This window comes from Anneissia japonica, unplaced genomic scaffold, assembly GCF_011630105.1.
Source record: "Anneissia japonica isolate Jap-2015-1 unplaced genomic scaffold, ASM1163010v1 scaffold401_len1656234_cov178, whole genome shotgun sequence".
In the NCBI taxonomy this organism is placed as follows: Eukaryota; Metazoa; Echinodermata; class Crinoidea; order Comatulida; family Comatulidae; genus Anneissia; species Anneissia japonica.
In genome coordinates, this window is record NW_022745982.1 from 1,345,885 (window position 1) to 1,356,587 (window position 10,703).

Sequence of the window (10,703 nt, forward strand, 5' to 3'; positions counted from 1 at the left end):
ATTAAAAATCGAAATTTAAAAGTAGATAGACATTTTGAAAACAAGAACAAAAAAAAAACAAAAACAAAAACAAAAACAACAAAAACATTTCTCCCATATTACAGAAACTTCTTTGTTGAAACTAATACAGAAACAAATTCTTTTGTATTTAAAATATTTTTTTTTTACATGAATTAAGAAAAATTAGAACATTCAAGATTAAATACATTAAAAATAACAAGCTTCTGTTCTTTAGACTTTTGGTAGTTTATATATATATATATATATATATATTAGGAATTTTGTTGTCTTTATTTATAATGAGAAAATTATTTAACAAAATATTTAATTTCATTTGTTTTTATTTTTGGATAGCTTCATGGATAATCAACATTGTGACAATGAACGCGCAAGACCACAGCCAAAGCTAGTCATGATGTGCCTATATATGGTCATGATGTGAAGTCATTATGACCATATTTAAGCATGTCACACGTTTTTGTTATATACAATTTGATAGTCTTTGGCTAAAGATTAGAACAAGAAGATATTTGCTCGGCTATTAATCTAGGCTACGTATAATCACAGACCCTAGGGTCTGTGGTATAATTCACACATTCTCTGTATTCTTTTCAAAATCATTAAATTGGGTAGCAATGACTTTCCTATTATTAGGGTTGTTAATCAGCTAGATGTATTTCCTTCGTGAGCGAACATGTTGGTACGCTAGGGGCTCCAACGATTTCTCGCCCCGAGCCCATGGCTCGTCGTTACGTCACTGGCAATGATTTTCTTAGTATTACAGCTGTTAATCAGCGAGACTGGTTTCCTTATGTGTCTCATTGATCCTTTTAAATTAGCAGTTCAATGCAATAATTGATTACTATGGGTTTATTCAACTTTAATTATTAATAATACCAGGATATAAATGTCTTTGACACGCGTAAAACTCAGTAGGTCAAATCATGGTCAACCTGGTCAACTCATAGATAATTAAGCATAAGAGTCACAGGAATAATTTATTAAAATATTATATCCTCATTACAGTCTGCAGTCTATATTACTCCTGTTAAATCTGTAATTCTATGTTATTTGTATTTTGTATACTTTTATTCTTATGAAATAAATGATATAAATAAAACTCGAAAAGTTTTATTTTCATTTACTAAACCGTCCTAGTAAGTGAAATACAATCAACTTAAGTGTCATTTTATTTCTTTAATTTACTTTACAACATCTTTAGCCAGAATGACACACTCATTTTTGTGGAAATGTTTTCATTTGGTTCCAGGGGTGGCGCCCTGATTTCCCCGACGTGGGGAGGGGTCCGAGATCCCCGACCAGTGATGACCGACGCCACCGACTAGGGGGAAGATTTCCCTGACGAAAGCAATGTGGGTATGGCTTCGCGTCGCTTAAGATGTTTAGAAAGTGGTCCAATTTAGGGGTTTCAAAGGCTTAGGCCCTTTTTAATCGAGAGTCTACTAATAGGCCTATATACAAGATACATATATATATTTTTTTCTCTCCCCGACTAATTGACGAATTGTTTTTCTACCCGACAGGGGTCACCTCTCCACGACAGGTAGGGGAATGGGAATGCCCTGGCCCCCGCTGGCGCCACCCTTGTTTGGTTCTAGGAAATAACGCAAGAGCTTTGTAATTGCGTTGAGTTAATTCTTATTGCATTTTATATATTAAGTAAATTGTTGTTATGATTCTACTTCGATAGAATTAGACTTAAGAAAAAATGCAATTGAACTAAACGTAAATTCAACTGAATTTGTAATTCCTTGTTTAAAAATAATAATGCAATTATATTATAATCTTGGTCTCTGATTTGATGCTTTTTAATAACAAACTAAGGAATGAAATACTGAACAATTTTAATTATGAAAATGACTAGCAAGAAATAATTTATAACGGAACTTTTTTTTTTTTTTTATAAAAAAACAATAAGCAACAAAAACCTAGAAAAAGTAGAACCACACACACACACCTTCATAATTTGTATTGCAGAAAATCGCTGAAATCACGGTGTATAATTCCAAAAAACAAGCATTAGGCTAAGTGATGTGGACATTATTTATCATTATGGCTCGTGAGGATCTGAATGTTAATGTTAATGTTCATCTTTAGAGAAACACGACGACCATGCTTAAAACGTGTGACGTATCGTACCTGAAAGATTTTCCTCTGTACTCCAATGCTAACTGAGGTAAAAAACACGCACCCGCTCCATTCGCTGCCTGGTAAAGACAATGTGGAGAAACAAATTTAGGCCTACATCAGTTTTAGAAAATATTGAAACTTAAAATATTGATTCTGTCATGGTTCAAAAAGTATGGTAGTTAACGTATTTTCAAGATGGCAGTCTTGTGTTTTTACATGATAATCTAGCGTAGGTGTGACTATTGAAAACGTAAACGTGCTGAAATTTTCGTCAATGTGATTGGCTACGATTTAGAGCGTAGACTATATACACACTGACAAGCTTAAAACGTGTGACGTAAGCACTCGTTTCGAGACAGAGTATTTTAACATTCATAATAAAATTAGGCTACCCACCGTGAGGGAGTCGCCCATTGCTCCAATAACTTTGATATCCGCTGGACGAAGTAAATGGACTATAAAATGATAAAGGTACATAAAGGTTAATTAGGCAATCACATATCAACGAAATTTTAGGAAGTGATGGATGTAACCAATTACATTAACTATTTCATATGTTAAAACGCATTACAATATTGGAAACATATTTAAATACTGCGCCCTCAACGTTTAAACCTAATTACTAATACTATAGTAATACTAGTCTATGATCATCTATTTCAACATTAAACAAATGATTTGTTTGATTTTACCGTTTTCAGGCACAACATCGGACGGTGTTAAGGCGTTACATTTAAATTCGAATCTTCTTAAACCCTTCAAAATATGAAAGAAAAAGCAGAATATTTCTCAAAACCAGGCACCAGACACTATATGATAATGTAAAGCACATCTTCATTCCATCAGACAAACAATCGTGTTTAGTATGAGGACTCAATATTGTAATTGAAGAAAATTAAATACTGACTCAAAAGTATATTACTTGAACCTTGACAGGAATGTTTGATTACAGTTCAGTAACTAATCAATCGTCAAGAATTAAATCAACTATTCCTGATTATAAATTGATCAATTTTTCAACAACAATTTCTTTTTATCTCTCTTTTAGTTCGGAAACTTACATAGGCCTATACTATAAACAATATATGCTGTACCTAAAACTATACATAATATAACAACAGCAGCATTGTAGAAGCTTAAAAATAGACTGTTGTGCAACTGTGTTTTCAAATTGGTTATTTCTCAATGAATACTTACAGGCCATTCTGGTGAGCTAAAACAGTCAAATCCGGGTAAATTTGTGAAGTTTAAACCACCAAGGGAAGGGTACTGGATGTAGTTTAGATAGCGCTCGTACTTTTCTGAAACCACACAAAAACAAACATGCAGACGGATACAACATTTATAATTATAATGAGATGATTATAATAATGATTATGATGGTGGTGATGATGAAGATGATGATGACGATGATGTTATGATGATGATGATAATAATACTAATGTTGTTATGACGATGACGACGACGATGATGATGATGATATGAGGATAGTGATGATAATGATGATGTTGTTATGATGATGATGGTGACGATCACTTGCACTTAATTACTCTATATAAATTTTGACAAAGAAACGAATAAATTATCGGAGATAACACTACTTAAATGTTACTAATGATGATAACAACAACAATAATAATATTAATATAATAATGGAATAATGAAATATAATCATAATGCAATAATAGTTATTATTATTAGCCTATTAAGATTATTATTATTATTATTATTATTATTATTATTATTATTTGCATTATTATTATTTGCATTATTATTATTATTATAATAAAGAGATATAGGCCTATGCTTGCAGTGTTTGTGTGTGCTCTTTTTTGCTATTATTGTTATTATTATTATTAAAATTAATTATTGAATTGAAAACAACAATTAATTAGATCACTCCCGCCAATGTGAATACTGTATATAGAATAACAGAAGTGAACCACGTGACAAAATGAAAAAAAAAAGATTGACTCATCGGCCGGAGATGATTCAGATGGTGGAGGCAGCTAACTAGAAACTTTAATCCGTGTGAACTACCAAATAAATTTAACAGAGACTTACACTAAACCTAGGCCTACCATTACAAGAATCATATGCTAAACGATGTGACGTAGAAAATCCTAAACTGTGGGTAGGCCTACCTAGATTTTTAAATAACGAGACGAATGTCTAACTATTAATAGTTTCAAGTTCACGTTGTTTCAAAGTGCATACAAATTGCTACCCCTCCCTACCACTCCCGACAATCCTCACTGGAAATGAATACTTACGTTGTGTGTATTTTTCCCTCTGTATTGCGTCTTCGTTCAGCACGGCAGACGACACAATACAAACCTGAACAATTATAACGATTGTGGCTAAATATTCAAGATTGGTCATCTTAAAGCGTTGTAATTATAGGATAATATGTCTGTAGGAATGACAACGACGAGCGGACCCTCTCCCAAGTGTTCGATAGGCAGGAAGCTCGTTTTGTATGCAAGTTCACGAGGCACAGAAATAAACTTCAGACACTGTAGTTAATATTAGACACATAATTGCAGTCCCGACACTGATATGAGGGAGCATTAAATTCATATCTCGCTATTAAGTAGCTTACATTATGTGTTTGTAATCTAAAACCAAACAAAGCGGTGTTTAGCCAAGATTAAAAATAATAATCGAATCTGTACTCTTCTATTTTAGAATATTAATGTGCCAGAATACGTAAAGCGAATCTTTTCAACTCAGTCAACTTTGTTTTAGAGCATATTTAATATGCCGTACGGCGATGTAGGCCACGAGTATGCTGTTAAATGTAAGTTCAGAAAAAATAGGTCAAAAAAAAGTGCTGCCGAAGTCGAAGTCAATTCGTTTGTTCATTTAGGATTATCTATTTAGAGTATTTGTATAGGGTCAAATCTGATAAAGATGCAATTACTGAATATCTGTCTCTTATACACATCTAGATGTGTATAAGAGACAGCTATTGCTCCCCTGATAATCTGCAAGCAAGTAAAGTAAGTTTGATATTAAGGGGGTTTAGCCTGCCTGTTACAGGCTGAGATAATAAATTTTCCCTCTGAGTGTTACAGGATTTCCCCATATCATTGACATTGGTTTTGGAAACCAATATTGGGTAGGCCAATATTATATATATATACACACATATATATATACATTTTAGCATAAAATGGAAAGCAGTGTCTTCACTTACATATACAAAGTTTGCAAAAATTTACATATTTAATTTCATCGTTCAAGTCCAGTAAGAAGCTTTCGACTGTGATAAGATTTTAGAACGTTATGACGTCACGTACAATCTATCGAGCATGCGATAACGCTGAGTTCTCATTGTTGAAAGAAAGGCCTGATGAATCTACCTTGCGCATAGGAAGCAGGACGGTCCCGGGTAAGTGAATGTGGTGTCGACCAAATCGAACCGACGATGGAATTAAAATAACCAGTTATTCTAATTGAACCTCGCGTCCATCATACACCGCTGTTCCATCTTGATAATTGTTATGCATACGTGTTCTTCCGGTAGTTGATTCTGGGTTGTCTACGCAACATCTAGTCATACAGCGCCTGAAGATCGGCAAGTTGTTTATAGCATGGCGAAAATCGTGGAGTTTTCTCCAGTAGATGAGGGGATTAATGGCGGAATTCAGTAAGCCAAAATTCAGCAGGAAACAGGCTACAATAGAGGCTACATAACAGCTCTGGTTATCAGGTGTAAAGTAGCTCTCGAAACTTATGCGTATTGCTTCAATGCACCATGGTAACCAGCAAACTCCAAAGCAGACGACAATGACGGCGTATGCACGAACTACCATTTTGGTCCGCTTAAAATCACCCTTTCCTAACTTTTTCTGTTTCTGCTTGTCCATTTTCCGCATGGTGTAGAATATGGAAATATATAGACCAGTTACACCGATCATTATTGCCACAACACTCCACGGACCCAGGGTGTATAGTATTAAAATATAGTAATACGGATAAATGGTCCACGGTAAAATAAAAGCTAGAATGCCGACCCATAACAGTACACAGAAAATAATCAACTGTTTAGCCGTTGCCCCTTTTCGGCTAATGTTCAAGTTTGCAACAACCAGAATGTAGAATCTGTCGACGGCTATAGCGAGATTCGTTGACACAGAAATAAGGAGGAGAGAGAACCCAAATGCGTCTATCACAGAGGGAGGCGCCAGTATCTGTATTGGTATGACAAACCCCGTAGCGAGATCAGTAAGGCATAGGCTAAAAATCAAGACATACTTTCGAGAACGAATTTTTTGGTCTGTAGCGAATGCCCAGAGAACAATGCTGTTTCCAAGAAGAATCAGAACACATATTATAACGAAGGATACCAAGTAAAATAGAAATACGTTTTTATTTTGGTACAATGGAGTTGTCCTTATGTCAGGAAGAGTGCAATTTGAATGCGGATCAAATTCGGACCCAGTCGTATTTCCGTCTTCTATGTTCATTTTCAGGTTAACTATTAATGAAAAAGAAACATTGTATACAGTATGAAGTTTACTAAAGCCGGTTTTGAGAAAGTTGGTTATAGAACGCCACCAACGGTAGCATAATGTCTTAGCTGAGTAGACAATTGAGTTTGCTGTTGGAGCACCTGAATTACGCACTAAAAATAAAGTTACGATATCCGTTATTATCTACTCACAGAATGGTATTTAGTTAAATAGGTCTATTTCGTTAGAATACATTTTTTTAAAAAAAGCAAAAACAAAACATTTTAAATATCAATTTATAAACTTGAGGCCACACCCGCACCGAGGAAGATTACGCACCAACATTCTCGGAAATTGTGTTGCAAGCATTTCGTGGAATTTGATGGTAGGCCTCGCTAATCCCAACAATTTAATTTGAAGGTACTCTGACCGCACCTTTTGTATTACTGACAAATTTACATCCGTCCGCTTACGAAAAAATCTTGGATCTTCTGATAAATATTTTAAGATTAATTATACACTTCTATTAGAAGTGGTTGGCACATCGATTGTGGCTTGGACTCCCAACCTTGGGGTCAGGGGTTCGAAACTCTCGCTGTGCAAGTTGCTTGTGTCCTTGGGCAAGGCACTTTATCTACGTTTGCCTCTCTCTACCCAGGAGTAATGGGTACCTGGTAGGATGTTGTGGCATTGAATGTTAATAATTTCGTGCGCTAAAGAAGTAGCGAACGACTAGGGATACTCCCCAGGGAGCAGAGGAAGTTGCACTTTGTGCTGGTTTGCCATTGTACGTTATCCAGTGACCATGTACCAGGGGTTATAACGCTCGCGCCTTTAATCATTCTTGGAATTGGCTCCTTATAAATGAGTGTAATATATTCTGAAACCATTTTTCTATTCCATTTTTCGTCGTTCCAGAATCCAGGAGAAACGAAGTATGACAACAGGATAGACAAGGAAAAAGGAAAACAAGGAGCCCATACCTAAATTATCTGTAAGGAGACGCAAAGACAGGACCTTGAATCTCGTTGGAGATTTTTGTGCAGTTTATATTTTTGTATACAGGTCTCATAAGGATAAACCACTTTGGGAACAGCCCATTCGTTTCCCCTCCCCAGGAGCGAATCCAACAGGGGTGGGGTACGGGTACCACCCTGTTTTGCCACTACATTTTTAAAAAATGCCATGTATTAAAAAAAAAAAAAATAGAATACAAACACAAAATGTTCCAATAGGGCCTCAGAAAACTCCCTACGACACCCCTCCCCCCTCCCGTTTGAAAAAAAATTGTATCCGATCATGTCCTCTGTTACAGAATGAACTACGAAAGGGAACATCACGACAAAAATATACACAGATCAAGGTTTCGAAGATGAAAAAATATCACAGAATTTTAAAATATTAAACAACTTACAATCTTTAAAACGTAGAAAAATATAATAAATATTCCCACGGTATTGAATTATTTCCAGCATAGGCGAAACGATACATTTATATTTTAATATAATTTAATTTAAACCAATTGAAAATTATGGTTTATTTGCTCAATTCAGCCAGTCTCCGGAGGAAACAGATTGATGTTGTACAACTCATTTTTCGAAGACACAAAAAAGGTGTTTGACGAAAAACTTAGAAACGGTTAATGAGATTCAGATTTTTGAATATTTAAAAAATTGGGGGAAAGAAGGAAAAGAGGTTTATCTCATTAACCATTCCAGAGCTTTCGTCTAACCCCTTTTTTGAGTTTTGGAAAAATCAGTTGTAGTCCTACAACATAATATCAAGTTTTTTTTTTCTTCCGAAGATTGGCTTTAAAGAAAGAAATAAAGTTACCTTTACCATCAAGCTGTTTTCAAGTTCTGGTGTGCAAGATCAACTGTGTTATATTAACAAAAGCTTTCATCCACAGGTTTATCCTACCAGTATATAACCACGCAGGTCACCTGAGCTATAAACATTTACGGCAAGTAGACCTACATTAATTGAAGACTGGCAACAGTTACCATCGGATCATCTTCCGCTTTGAGACCAACTGCCTAATAACTTATAATGTACAGGAATCACCATTCTTAACTGTTTTCAAGTTCTGGCTCAAATCCCATCTGAAGTCAATAGACACTGTTCTCAACAGTTTTGTTCAAATTTATATATTGCCGGTAGTTCATAAATATCAAAGAGCCAAAAGAGATAAACAAAATTGTATAGGCCATTTCACCGCCAACATTGTTGTCTAATGTTACCGACAGTTTGTTGGTTAATAGGTTACACTTAACAATTGCTAGTTAGGAAATGCCCATTATCTTAAGAGTTTTTTTTTCGAAATGTTATTTTGTATTTCTTATTCATACGATCTATACCTTGTTTCGCAAACTTATTTTTTTAAAGATTGTCAGAGGAAGGAGGAAAAAAATAAAAATAAAATTTGTCTTTTTTAATTTAATATATATTTCTTCCAAAAACATCCAGACGGAGGAGAAAATGAAAATAAAATTGTATTGTTGAATGTAAACAGTGTAGTAATTTGATGGTTAAATGCTTCAAATTTATATAATTAGGAAGAAATATACATATCTATATTTGGAGATATAAAGGCAGCAACAGGCGTAATAAAAATAAAGAAAAATTTTCCATTTCTTCGTGGCGGTGGGTAGGCTAATTCTCCAAATATAAAATTTCATTTTCATTCGAAATCTCCATTATTGGTGGGCGGTAGGTTCGCTAAACAAGGCATAAAAAATGTCTCACCTAATCATGACATTCAAAGACATACTGTATATTATGCATGTATTTTTCTTTTGTTAAGTATCCAGCGTGGTGAACTGCTCCGCGCTTTAGGCGTCTTATAGCTTTAAGCTGTTTTATGACATTTTATTTTGGCTACTGTACAGCCGCTTAGGCGTTTTTGTTTACTGTCCATTTGTTTTGTTTTGTCATTTGCCGATTTTCTATAGTGTTCAATCGTTCTGTATATATTCTCGTCAATTATGTTTCAATCAGTACCTGATGATGACCTATGGTCGAAAGTACACGTACAATAATAAATAATTTATTCTGAGGCAGATACATAACTTTGATATCTTTTTTATTTGATTCTGCCTATGCAGCAACCTAATTTCATTATATATAAATATATATGAATATATTAAATCGCGTCAGCCGGCGACTGTCGGGTGCATGAGTGCCAGGTATTAGAGGATTTCTCAGTTTCAAGAGCAGATGACAAAACTAATTACAAGACCATATCCATTCATAGTTCTATCTCATAATTGACAATTTCATTGTATATTATTGCCATTCCTCGCTATAAAAATAATTCATTTCCTCGCCTCCATCACAATTCATGTGCTTCAATCCAATCCTCAATGCTGTATCAAACCATAATACTGTACTAATACTAATAATGTATAAATTGCATTCAAGTCGATTTTCTTCTTTTTGTGCAGTATATTAGCTTTTATATCATTTTGTTGTTGTTACTTTCATGTATATGATTAGGCATTAAATTATTTTAAAGGTTTTTTTTTTATTATTTTCCTATTCAGCCCTCGGCTTCACACATCCTTTTGCGATTTTTAGGGTTTTATCAATGATTTTCTTAAATTTTTTGTAAATTAAGTTTTTCTCAAAATAATAGAATTTATAAAAAAATTGTGGCACTACTTCAATTAATCATTCTACAGTATGCTGTTTCATTTTTCAAATGCAATAATTGTTTACCAAGAGAAAGTGAGATCAATCTGAATGTCTAGAACGGGAAGACAGGTCCCTTCACCGCAAAACCACACAACACATTTTGTCGAGCAGGGCAGACATTGTGCATGCGGTGCAACTGTCTGCCGCAAAAATCCAGCTCCGCTGTCAGTCTGAGACGATCATCATTAAAAACGATCCTTTGACCGCACCTCATTGTGTTGCATAGAATTGCACCCGCTAAAGACGAACAGCACAAGCTGCCATTAGGACAAATCCTCATTCTGCTACATACTTTGTAGCAACGTTTTTTAAATATCTTGGTCAATTGACATTTCTACTGAAGTTCATCTGTTTCATCACATTGTTGCGTTAAGAAAATGACGCAGCTCCTCTCGATTCCTG

At 34.7% G+C, this 10,703-nt stretch overlaps 2 protein-coding genes across 3 annotated transcripts in view; both read right to left on the reverse strand.

Annotated features, from left to right (window-relative positions):
* Positions 1-4,859, reverse strand: part of LOC117120134 (phospholipase B1, membrane-associated-like) — a 13,866-nt gene extending 9,007 nt beyond the window's left edge. Inside the window, exons 1-5 of the mRNA XM_033265153.1 lie at positions 4,425-4,859; positions 3,349-3,452; positions 2,844-2,907; positions 2,548-2,606; positions 2,161-2,228 (exon numbers count right to left, since the gene is read on the reverse strand). Of these exons, the coding sequence (XP_033121044.1) occupies positions 2,161-2,228; positions 2,548-2,606; positions 2,844-2,907; positions 3,349-3,452; positions 4,425-4,533 (404 nt within the window). The 5' untranslated portion in view covers positions 4,534-4,859. The remainder of the gene's footprint in view (positions 1-2,160; positions 2,229-2,547; positions 2,607-2,843; positions 2,908-3,348; positions 3,453-4,424) is intronic.
* Positions 4,860-5,286: 427 nt separating this feature from the next.
* Positions 5,287-8,688, reverse strand: LOC117120127 (adenosine receptor A3-like). 2 transcript variants are annotated; one of them, XM_033265140.1, is made up of 2 exons: positions 8,448-8,688; positions 5,287-6,634 (listed from the first exon to the last, which is right to left on the reverse strand). In XM_033265140.1, exon 2 carries the CDS (start codon positions 6,621-6,623, stop codon positions 5,601-5,603), a length of 1,023 nt encoding a protein of 340 aa, XP_033121031.1. In that variant the 5' UTR covers positions 6,624-6,634; positions 8,448-8,688; the 3' UTR covers positions 5,287-5,600. The 2 variants fall into 2 exon arrangements, with proteins under 2 accessions (XP_033121031.1, XP_033121029.1); XM_033265138.1 differs by having other exon boundaries at positions 8,442-8,688.
* Positions 8,689-10,703: the final 2,015 nt, after the last annotated feature.